General features: G+C 46.9%; 1 protein-coding gene across 1 annotated transcript in view; it reads left to right on the forward strand.

Annotated features, from left to right (window-relative positions):
- Positions 1–4,155: 4,155 nt before the first annotated feature.
- The window catches only part of LOC142312064 (uncharacterized), a 208,364-nt gene continuing 199,636 nt past the window's right edge, over positions 4,156–12,883 (forward strand). Inside the window, 1 exon segment of the mRNA XM_075350944.1 lies at positions 4,156–4,257. Within this exon segment, the coding sequence (XP_075207059.1) occupies positions 4,168–4,257 (90 nt within the window). The 5' untranslated portion in view covers positions 4,156–4,167.

Below are 12,883 nucleotides of genomic sequence, written 5' to 3' on the forward strand. Positions count from 1 at the left end.
CTCCCTTTTATTATATCCTCTGGCTAACAGTCTGTCACCTGATGAATTGTGGATTTGGATGCTATGCTATATTGCAAACTGGTTTTGGATATCCTTAGTGACAGAAACACGTACAGACCATTCACTACTTATCCTACTCCGGTTTTTAAGATCAAACGTTCCAGGATTTTGGATGATGGCATTAGTTTGGGGAACATCAAGGGCCATCGGGTCCAACCCACTGTGAGTGCAGGTTTTCCTAAATCATCCTAGCTATATGTTTATCCAGCTTCCGCTTGAGTTTCCATTGATGGAGCGCTCACTATCTCCCGCGGTAGCCTGTTCCACTCACTGACTGCCCTCACTGTCAGAAGGTTTTTCCTAATGTCTAATCTGAATTTCCTTCCTTTAGTTTCATCACATTGCTTCTTGTAGTTCCTTGTGCTATTTATTACCTTCTGCTATTACTACCAGATGGTCCTGTTACCCCTATTTTTTATGGTCTTCCTAAAGCGCACAAGGACTTTTTTCCTCCTCCTCTGAGACATTTTACTTCAGGTATCGGGTCTTTGAACAGTGACATTGGTGAGTGGTTAGATAGACATCTGCATCCCTTCACTGTGCGTGTTCCTGGTTAAGGACACTACTCATAGATGAACTGTTTTTGATGAATTTGTATGGAAGAAAACTTTAAATTTCTTACGTGCGATGTTGTTCTCCATTATACCGCCTGATTTGGCATTGGATGCTGTTAATTGCGATTTGAATTCCTATATTGGTTACTCAATGGAACTTAACCAGTTTATTCTTAATATTACTGATTATTTACTTAGTCATAATCACTTTATGTTTAAAGATCAGCTTTTTTTGTGAAAACCACAGAAGCTCCTATGGGCTCTCATTCCCCGCCATCTCTAGTGATACTGTACATGTCTTGGTGGAAGGATCAGTTTATTTTCAATTCTACTAATCTTTTTTTTTTTGACATTGTCTGGTATGGCCGATATGTTGATGATTTGTTTTTGGTTTGGTCTGGGGACATAACAGCCATAGTTGACTTTATTTTGTATCTCAATTGCTACAACCTTAATCTCAGATTTACCTAGGCTGCTCTTGGTAAAACAGTATATTTTGTGGATATCACCCTGACAGGAGATGACTGCACAGGTAGGGTTAAAACATCTCTCTTCCGTAAACCTTTCGCTGGCAATACTATCCTGCCAGCCAGTGGCTGTCATTCTCCACATGCCATTAGGTCTATTCGCTTTGGAGAATTTAACAGAACAAAACATGTATGTTCAGATTTTGTAACTTTTTCTAAAGAAACCAAAATTATAGCTGACATGCTGTTAGCCAGAGGATATAATACAAGGGAGCTCAGTAGAGCTTTGAGATGGTTATCAAAAAGTCTCAAGCTTCACCGTTATATGGTTACAAATAGGAATTCCCGAAGTTGTAAGAATGTACTCACTTTTTCTACACCATATAGTCCCCAGTTCTCTGAAATTAGGAGAATTGTGTTGAAATATCTCCTGGTGGTTAATCAGGCTAATGTGTAGCCCCATGTGATTTTAGAGGACTATAGATATGTTGCTAAGAACTAAGTTTCCCAGTGCCTCATTGCACTTCTAATATTTCATATGTAGCTAAATAATATATGTAGTGGTAATTCGTCCTACTCTGGTACAGCAAAACACTTTGTGAGCATACATAAGAATGATACTAATAACTTTTCTTTTTTTTGGACTAGAGAAACTAGGATATTTGCAAAAGTTATTAACACTGCGGGAAGCATATTGGATTTTGACCCTTGTCTGTAAATTTCCCAAGAGCATAAATTTCAAAAATTATTTGTACTATATTTATTGATGTGTAATAAATATTTTTTTTTAAATTCTCTTCATTCATGTATTTTTGTACTTTATTATTGCGCTTGGTTTTTGTATTGTGTTGTGTATTGTATTGTGCTTTTGTATTTACTCCCTGGTGGCTAAGACCCTCCTCACATGTTCATGTTCACATGATTACAAGTGATATATTAGTGTTTTGTGTATATAACATCACTTGTATTCCATGTGCATTCCCTATGACTAAGGTCGTCTTTTGTAAGTCGGAAACGCTTCAGGTGCACCCGACTACCTGGCAGTATGCCAAGTAGTCCTCTTGTTAGGTTGACCTAACAGTCACAGCTGTTGCCAGCGATGTCCGAATGCAGAGACGGTACCGGTGACCCCCCCCTCGGCTATTCCAGCTCTCAATGAAAACAAGCGAACGCCGTTATACACATAAGACTGGAGATGTGCGGCTCCGAATAGAAAGTGTATTGGTATTGTTTACATTACAAAGTTATACAAAGTTGATTAGGGCGTAACTATGCAACATACATATTCATTAAAGGCGTGAATTACATATTCCCAGCAAAAGAAATTAATATAATGACTTATACTCCAATAACAAGATGTTTTTCAGTCGTCTCTAAGTCAAAACATTCTGCGTCCTTGAGGTTGGTCTCACAGTTTATTACGCAAATAAGTCTGGTTCGGTCTTGCCAGGGAGAATGAATTTCTATTATTTTCTAAGTCAGTGAAAAAGGTTAACTCTTTCCTCACACTCTAAAGATAATCTATTGCTGACTAAACAGTGATTTTATCAAAACTAGTTAAACGCAATATCATATTTTAACATGAGCAAAGTCCAGTGTTTTTCTTATCTATTTTTACATTGTTTTTTTTCCCCTGTTATCTAGCCTGTTTATCCCCATTTAGTATGTGCTCCATGGATAAAGGTACCAGGTGTGTGTCCTGTGGGATGTATTCACGCCTTGAACAGTTGCTTGAGAGTGAAAATATCTGCACTAGGTGTCATTATGTTACATATTTGGAAGGCCAGGTAATGGATCTAAATATGCAGCTTGCAACACTCAGGAGCATTGCAAACCTGGAGAGGAGTTTAGAGCTCGCTGAGTGGCTCTGGCTGGGGCCAGTGTTTTGGAGGAGGGCAGAGGTGGGGAAGGTCAGGACCCAGAGGTAGATAGCTGGGTAACTGTTAGAAGAAGAGGTAGGGGGAAAAGTGTCAAGGAACCTAGTCCTGACAAAGCACAACATAGTAAATATGCCTATTCGGCTGATATTGAGGATGCAGGCCCAGGACTAGGATCACTACAGCAGGACGTTGCTCCTAGCAACCAGGAAAACAACTGTTGTAGCAAGGAGGATAATAGGAGTGAAGCAAAAAAAACCCCCAGATGTTAGACATCACTTTGGCTCAGTGGTTAGCACTGTGGTCTTCCAGCACTGGGGTCCTGGGTTCAAATATCACTAAGAATAACATCTGGAAGTTTGTATGTTCTCCCTGTGTTTTCAAGAGTTTTCCCGGGTTCTCTGGTTTCCTTCCACACTCCAAAGACCAGATTGATAGGGAATTTAGATTGTGATCCCCAATGGGAACAGTGATGATCACATCTGTATAGTGCTGTGGAATTAACCTCTTCACTAACGGCCGATTTTGCGTCTTTGTTTTTTTTTTTCATCTTCCTTCTTCCGAGAGCTGTAACTTTTTTAGATTTCAGTCAATCTGATCATGTGAGGGCTCATTTTTTGTGGAACGATCTGTAATTTTAAATGAAACCATGAGTTTTACCATATAGTGTACTAGAAAACGGAAAACAAATTCCAAATGCGGAAAAATTGCAAAAAAACTTCAATTGCACCATAGTTTTTGAGATATTTTATTCACTGTGTTCACTATATGGTAAAACTGATGTGTTGGTGTGATGCCTGAGGTCGGTGTGAGCTCTTAGACACCAAACATCAGGAGCTGATCTCCCGGCGGGTGTTTTCTATTTTCTCCGTGAAATAGGAGGCCAGATGATCAGTATGAATGTCTGTGATATGGGTCTGTACTTTGTGAAAGAGGAAATAGTGAAAGGTGTTGAAGAGCTCTTTTAGATCTGTCAAACCCTATGTAACTGGCATTTTAACTTTCCAGTTTGCGCTGACTTTGCAAAAATGGTGTGCCGTTCCAAAGTGACTGAAACCGTCCGGCAGCAGGTTGTCTAGATGAAAGCCAAAGGGGTGACCCTATCAGCCATAGCAAGAGAGTTGGTCGTTCCAAGTCTGTGATTTCGAGGATATTGCATCTTTACAACATCACAAACTCTTTCAAGTCCTACAAGAAGACTGCTCGCCCATGAAAGATAAATGCAAGAGAGGACCGGATAATGCGGAGACTGTTTCAACACTGCAGCTGGAATTGCTCAGCTGTTCAGCACTGAACAAGGTAAGGATCAGCTTACAGAGGTTAATCCTCCTGACTGCAGCCCCTAACAGGTGAGGGAAGGGGCTCGTGTCCGCTCAGCATAATCATATGTGTTCTGCTGATCGGGCTCCCTTTTTCTCCTGTTAGTATTGAAGCTGCCGCCGCTATAGTAAATCAGCATGTTTTCAGGTCCTCGGGCCACTGTCGCTCTGCGCCCCGATGCAGTTGCACCGGCTGCACCAGTGGAATGTCTACCAGTGAGGAATACTTATATTTATATTGTGAGTCTTTAATGCACTATTCCCTCATTTACCAACAACGCACGTTACCTTAGGACTAGTAGATCATTACAGTGATAACAATGTAAGCATTTCTCCAGACCTAAACCCTATTGAGCATCTGTGGGGCCTCCTCCACAGAAGATGGAGGAGTACAAGCTCTCAAACATCCACCAGCTTTGGGAAGTCATTATGGAAGATGATCCAGCGGCTCCTGTGAAGCTCTAGTGAATTCCATTCCCAAGAGAGTTAAGGTAGTGCTGTAAAATAATGGTGGCCATTCAAAATATTGACACTTTTGGCAAAATGTAGCCATTTTAACTCAGGGGTGTAAACACTTTTGTTGTCAGCGGTTTAGAGAATAATGGCTGTGTTGAGTTATTTAAAGGGCACCAAATTAACACTGTTATACAAGCTATACTCTGACTACTGTACATTGTATCAAAGTGTCATACCTTCAGTGTTGTCCTATGAAAACATATAAAATATTTACAAAAATGTCAGGGGTGTACTCACTTTTGTGATACACTGTATGTAACTATACTTTATTCTTTCGATGCTAAGTTGTTACCTTACAATCTACGGAGTTTAATGTGAGCTTGTTGGCATATTGCATAGAAATAGTGAAGGAAGTGTTACACTATAATTTCTAGATTTAGCAAAATTGAGATATTTAATGTTTTTTTAAGCTATCCATTAATGGGAGATATTTGTATTAAAGATCGTTTGTCACACCCAAAACGCTAATTCAACCATTCAGGTACAGTGAGGAAAATAAGTATTTTATACACTGCCCATTTTGTAAGTTTTCCCCACCCACAAAGAATGGAGAAGTCCGTAATTTTATCGTAGGTACACTTCATCTGTGACAGACAGAATCCCCCATCCCACCCTCCCAAAAAATCCAGAAAATCACATTGTATGATTTTTAAATAATTAATTTGTATTTTATTTAATGAAATAAGTATTTGATCACCTACCAACCAGCAAGAATAGACCGGTTATATTTTCTTTAAAAAGCTCCTACTCTGCACTCATTACTTGTATTAATTGTGTGTCACCCAGGGTTATGGGTACTCAGTCCTGGGCGGTGTATGTCTGGGGAATGTCACTTTAGTGGCCGTTGCCCGGTCCCGTGCACTGGGTTCTTATTGAAAAGGGGGATATTTACAGGGGATTAGAATAGTGTTCACACGTGACGCCACTTGCGGTGTTGCGGCTATGTGGAGGGAGCAGCTGCTGCCCAATGTCCACTACTGGGGCTGATGATAATGGCAGCCTGGATGGTAGGCCCTCCGCAAACAGGGCCGGGCCCCAGAGGGTAGGTGATGTGACGGGTGACGGAAGAAGGTAGTCCACATAAGGGGTTCAGTGCAACTGGTTCTTTACTCACTTTCTGGTGGAACCTTCAGGTTCCCTTTGTCCCAGTGCCAGTTTAGTAATCTGATGCCTTCTTCCCCTGCATCTGTCTCTGGTTGGTGGGTCCACGTGGAGCAGCGCAACTGTGGGTTCCCATCAGGTGGTCTTCCACTGCAGTCCGTATGACGATAGCGTGAACCCTGTGGGGTTGGAGTCTCTGGTCCTGTCCCCAGTTCTCCCTTTGCTACTGGGTCCCGGACTTCAAGGTCAGTGAGATCCTGCATGGTCCCCTCGCTGTGCAGGTGTTAACAGGCCTGCCTAGCGCTTCTGCCTGTCCTAGGGTCCTGTACCCCGTTGGTGCGTAGTTCCGGGAGTATTCCACCGTACTCCACTGGCAACTAACCTCCTGGGCACCAGGTTATTGTTCACTCCTAGTCAGGGTGTCTTCTCCCGCTTACAGTCCCTTCCTTTTTCTCCTCCACCACTACTGTGTCTCCTTCACCCTGACTGACTGTCCTACTGTCCACAGTCTGTCCCTCCCCCCTGGTCAACTAGTGGACTGGACTGGCTCAACCTCTAGGCGGCCATTCATTAGTCCAATCCTAGCCTTGTACCATTCTATGGGGGATTGTTGGGGAAAACTGGGATTTTCTGGAGTGTTTGGTATTACCGGCACTAGTATTCTGCGTCCCTAGGGTGTAGGCCCTGCATCCCGGTGGGGCGGGGTTACAGTACCTTGTAGCTCCCTGATGGCTTCAGGAGCGCTACAATTGCACCTCTTTAAACTCGTTACCTGTATAAAAGACACCTGTTCACACACAATCAATCACGCTCCAACCTCTCCACCATGATCAAGACCAAAGAGCTGTTTAAAGACCCTAGGGACAAAATTGTAGACCTGCACAACCTGGGATGGGCTAGAGGAGAATAGGCAAGCAGCCTGGTGAGAAGGCAACTGTTGGCATAGTTATTAAAAAATTTAAAGAAACACAAGATGACTGTCAGTCTTACTTGGTCTTGGGCTCCATGCAAGACTTCTCCTAATGGGGTAAGGATGATTCTGGGAAAGGTCAGGAATCAGCCCAGAAGTACAAGGGAGGACCTGGTCAATGACCTGAAGAGAGCTGGGACCACAGTTTAAAAGATTACCATTAGTAACACACTATGTGGTTGTGGATTAAAATCCTGTAGGTCACACAAGGCATGGGAGAAGATCATGTGGTCAGATGAGACCAAAACAGAATCTTTTGGTATCAACTCCACTTTTCATGTTTGGCGGAAGAGAGATGAGTACAACCCCAAGAACACTCCGCATTGTGAAGAATAGGGGTGGAAACATCCTACTTTGGGGGTGCTTTTCTGCAAAGGGGACATGACGACTGCACTGTATTGAATGGAGGATGTATTGGGTCACGTATCACAAGATTTTGGCCAATAACCTCCTTCCCTCAGTAAGAGCATTGAAGATGGGTCATGGCTGGGTCTTCAGTGTACCTACAATAAAAATTAGGACCTCTCCATTCTTTGTAGGTGGGAAAACTTGCAAAATCGGCAGTATATCAAATACTATATGGATATACAGTGGGGAAAATAAGTATCTATTATATGGAAATAATCAATACCTGATAAGCTAAACCTTATATTGCATCATATATTACAATATAGTACAGGGTGGAGTATGAAAAATAGACTCATTTTCCGTGTTTGATTTGTACAGGATGACACTTATTAGGCCTCATCCATCAGGACTGTCTTACAGGTTTTGTTGGCACATACACATCGCACAACCAGGGCTCCCCTTCATACGCATAGTACACACGCGGCTCCGCTCCGTACAGGTCGTACACACACGGCTCCGCTCCGTCCAGGTCGTACACACACGGCTCCGCTCCGTACAGGTCGTATACACACGGCTCCGCTCCGTACAGGCCGTACACACACGGCTCCGCTCCGTACAGGTCGTACACACACGGCTCCGCTCCGTACAGGCCGTACACACACGGCTCCGCTCCGTACAGGCCGTACACACACGGCTCCGCTCCGTACAGGCCGTACACACACGGCTCCGCTCCGTACAGGTCGTACACACACGGCTCCGCTCCGTACAGGTCGTACACACACGGCTTCGCTCCCTACAGGTCGTACACACACGGCTCCGCTCCGTACAGGTCGTACACACACGGCTCCGCTCCGTACAGGTCGTACACACACGGCTTCGCTCCGTACAGGTCGTACACACACGGCTCCGCTCCGTACAGGTCGTACACACACGGCTCCGCTCCATACAGGTCGTACACACACGGCTCTGCTCCGTACACCTCGTACATACACGGCTCCGCTCCGTACAGGTCGTACACACACGGCTCCGCTCCGTACAGGTCGTACACACACGGCTCCGCTCCGTACAGGTCGTACACACACGGCTTCGCTCCGTACAGGTCGTACACACACGGCTCCGCTCCGTACAGGTCGTACACACACTGTTCTGTACATGGCGTACACATACAGCTCCACTCCATACACGTCAGACACACACGACTCTGCTACATCCACACTGTAAACCCCTCCTGACCCCACACATAACCTTCCCCTCATCCAGTCCTGCACACACTGAGGAGCTGACCATGTGACCCCTGACTCCTCCCCTCCATGTGACATCATCACAGGTCCTGTAAGCACAGAGCAGCCATATATCTAGTGTGCGGCTCTGCAGGAGGAGGTATGTGGAGATTCCTCATTACTGGAGGACCTTTATCATTAACCCCTTCATAGTTGAGCCTGTTTAGGTGTTTATCATTGCTGTGTACTAAGAACATACATTTTTTCCCTGATACAGATATCTTCTTCCCAATAGTGGCAGGTGAGAGGACACACATTGCTCACACATCACAATACTCAGTTTAATGATGTCTAAACACATACCTCCCAACTTTTAAAGAAGGAAAAGAGGGACAAAGTTTGCGGCGCGCGTAGTGCGCCGCGGCAAATTTTTAGGCCACGCCCCCTAACCACACCCATTTCACAGTCACGCCCATATCCACTCCCCATCCACACCCATTCAGCACAAACACGCAGGCAGCCGGCGGGCCTCCAGCACGGACACGCAGGCAGCCAGCGGGCCTCCAGCACGGACACGCAGGCAGCCGGCGGGCCTCCAGCACGGACACGCAGGCAGCCGGCGGGCCTCCAGCACGGACACGCAGGCAGCCACAGTGAGGCGGCCGGTCGCCTTCACAGACAGGCGGCCGGCCGCCTTCACAGACAGGCGGCGGGCCGCCCGCACAGAGAGGCGGCCAGCCGCCCGCAGAGAGAGGCGGCGGGCCGCCCGCACAATGAGGCGGCGGGCCGCCCGCACAGACAGGCGGCAGGGGGGCGCCCGCACAGACAGGCGGCAGGGGGGCGCCCGCACAGACAGGCGGCAGGGGGGCGCCCGCACAGACAGGCGGCAGGGGGGCGCCCGCACAGACAGGCGGCGGGGGGGGCGCCCGCACAGACAGGCGGCAGGGGGGCGCCCGCACAGACAGGCGGCAGGGGGGCGCCCGCACAGACAGGCGGCAGGGGGGCGCCCGCACAGACAGGCGGCAGGGGGGCGCCCGCACAGACAGGCGGCAGGGGGGCGCCCGCACAGACAGGCGGCAGGGGGTGAGGGGGGAGGGAGGGAAATCAGCGCTGGGGAGATTAGTTTACTGTACCAGCAGCAGCACAGGCAGCGCTCCTCTCTATGCCACGTCTACTAGGATGGTAGGAGGGAAAAGCAGGGAGGCGGAGAGAGAGTGGGTGGGCGGAGCCCGGGAGCCGGCCGTCCCGCCCGTGGCAACGGGACAAACAACGTAAAGCGTGAAAGTCCCGCTGTATCCGGGACGGTTGGGAGGTATGCAGCATGTTAGAATGTGTACATAAGATCCCGCTGGTGGTGGCCGCAGCTTATAGGCCCCAAATCTGGTGACAGGTTCCCTTTAAAGTGAACCTGTCAGGTGCAATATGCACTCAGAGCCAGGAGCAGTTCTGGGTACATATTGCTAATCCCTGCCTAACCGTCCCTGTATACACTAGCATAGATAAAGGGATCAAGAACAAATATTTTTAAAGATCTTATATCTTATGCTAATGAGCGCGGGGACTAGTCACAAGGGCGTTACTTCACTTGGCTAGTCGGCTCGCATAGCATGTTAGCATGTTATTACGCCCCTGTGTGAGTACTAACACGCTATATGAGCCGACTAGCCAAGTGAAGTAACGCCCTTGGGACTAGTCCCCGCGCTAATTAGCATAAGATATAAGCTCTTTAAAAATACTTTTTCTATAGATGCCTTTATCTATGCTAGTGTATACAGGGACAGTTAGGGAGGGATTAGCAATATATACCCAGAACTGCTCCTGGCTCTGAGTGCAGATTGCACCTGATAGGTCAGAAATTTAGCAAAAAAAATAAAAGATTCCCCTCTGCAGCTCCTGGGATGAATTCTGGAAAGGTTCCTGTTGCTATTGTGCCCCCTTTGAGACCTAAAATAATACTTTATGAAGTCTTACCTTTTTGTATGCAAATCTGTTTTTATGGTCACGGGGGCGGGCTGCCTGGCGTCCGTTATTCCCCCTCCTGCCGTTGTACGCCGTCCCCCATTGCTCATTTCCATACATGAGGACGCCTTCCTCATGTAACTGTCCTCCTGAAGTTTTGTGCATGCCCAGTGCCACTCTCGCGGGAGTAAGCACTGTGCAAAGTGTGAACGCTTTTGAGGTGATTGCGCAGGCGCGAGATTATGGGCGGCGCTGTGATTGTCATCAGCAGCGTCATCCAAGTACCTGCCCATAATCTCGTGCCCGCGCTTCTCACTCTGCCTCCACTGTTATGTGCAAGCACTGGCCATATGAACCACGTTACCTATTATCATGGGCGCGAGATTATGGGCGGCGCTGTGATTGTCATCAGCAAAGTCATCCAAGTACCCGCCCATAATCTCGTGCAAGCAGTAATAGGTAACATGGTTCATATGGCCAGCACTTGCGCATAACGGTGGAGTCAGAGGGAAAAGTGCGGGCACGAGATTATGGGCGGGTACTTGGTTAACGCTGCTGATGACAATCACAGCGCCGCCCATAATCTCGTGCCTGCGCAATCACCTGAAAAAGCATTCACATGCGCAAAACTTCGGGAGGACAGTTACATGAGGAAGGCGTCCTTGTGTATGTAAATGAGCAATGGGGGACTGCGTAAAGCGGCAGGAGGGGGAATAACGGACGCCAGGCAGCCCGCCCCCGTGACCATAAAAACACATTTGCATACAAAAAGGTAAGACTTCATAAAGTATTTTTGTAGGTCTCAAAGGGAGCACAATAACAACAGGAACCTTTCTAGAAGCAGCCCAGGAGCTGCAGAGGGGAATCTTTTATTTTTATTGTGAAATTTCTGCTGACATGTTCCCTTTAACTGGTAGGGCAGCCAGGATAAAGCAGAGCTGAAGCTGTTGGGAAGCTAGGACCCAGCAGCTCTGCTCCACAGGCAGGAGACCACTGATCGGTAATAGAAGCCTGCAGATGTCACTCTGCATAGGTTATTGTCACTGCTATCTGCAGGAGAGAAGTGCTGATTGCACGGTCTCCTCAGCGTCCTGACTCCCCGCGTGTCTGCAGCAGTGAGAAGCCGCACACGGGGAATCAGAGAACAGCTGCAGACAAACGCAGGCTCCGGGACTGGGGGGGGTCGGCTCTGGTGCAGGGGGGGGGGCTCTGCTGCAGGGGGGGGGTCGCTCTGCTGCAGGGGGGTCGCTCTGCTGCAGGGGGTGATTCATACCTCAGCAGCAGTCACAGGAGGAGTAGGTGCGCGCTCGGCTCTGTAATGAATAGTAGAAGGGAGAAACAGCGAGGCGGGGCTACAGTGGGTGGGTGGAGCCGTGACAAACAGCCTCACGGGCGGGACCCGGGATCAAAGGCTCAGAAGAGGGACTGTCCCGCTGTATCCGGGACGGTTGGGAGGTATGCTAAACAGTATTGCAGCCCCAGAAGTGACGCCTCTTGGTGCCCCCCTCCCCCACTCAATCTACTGATTGGCTAATAAATGGGGACCTATGGCCGCCTTCACACATGCAATGGTTTCATTATTTGTATTCTCTTTAGATTTTGGGTCATTGTTTTAATTTTTATTACATAAATCAATAGTGCACATGAAAATAGGCAACTTTGTAATCTATCTTATCTCAGATCTTTTATTCACAATTCGTGGGTAAAATCTGTTTTCATTGAAGACAAAGATTAAAGTTACTGAGATCGGAGGTGACAGTTTGTGCTTATAAGATTCTATGGAGGAGGAAGGAGCTAGAAGAAGACACCGACATCCTGCTGCAAGATCCATAGAGCTGTGAGCACCAACCGCCATCTCTGTTCTCAGTCTCAGACTTGTGAGAATAAATGATCAGTCCAGGAGCAGAAAGTAGATTTCTCTGATAATACATTTTCTTTTATCTGTCAGCAGATTTTTACTATGGAATCTGATAGCTGCATAATGGAGAAACGTAGAACCTGATTCCAGCGATGTATCACTTACTGGACTTCTTGGCGTACTTTTAATACAATCCCTGTTTTGTCTGATGTAGCAGAGGTAAGATTTCTGATCTGTGTATAACCCCGGCCCTAACTGGCAGCTTCCTGTGTACACTGTGCATTGTCAGCAAGCTAACAATCAGTGCTGGGGACGGGATTACGCAGATTAGCCTGATTCCTCTGAGTATGAGACCTAGTCAGGCTGTCATAATCAAGTGGAAACTGGATAAACATATAACGGATGATTTAAGAAAACCTGCACTCGCAGGGGGTTGGACCCGATGACCTTTGAGGTCCCTTCCAGCTTCACCATTCTATGATTCTATTATTCCTGCTGATAAAACACTGATTAAATAACGCAGAGCAGTAATAAAGGACCTCATTAGGAAATATAGAAAGCAACAACTTCAATAGACATATGAAAAACAAAAGAACCAAAAAGTCTTTATATTAGCCTGTTTGCATAAATACAT

The sequence above is a fragment of the Anomaloglossus baeobatrachus genome, chromosome 5, assembly GCF_048569485.1.
Source record: "Anomaloglossus baeobatrachus isolate aAnoBae1 chromosome 5, aAnoBae1.hap1, whole genome shotgun sequence".
In the NCBI taxonomy this organism is placed as follows: domain Eukaryota; kingdom Metazoa; phylum Chordata; class Amphibia; order Anura; family Aromobatidae; genus Anomaloglossus; species Anomaloglossus baeobatrachus.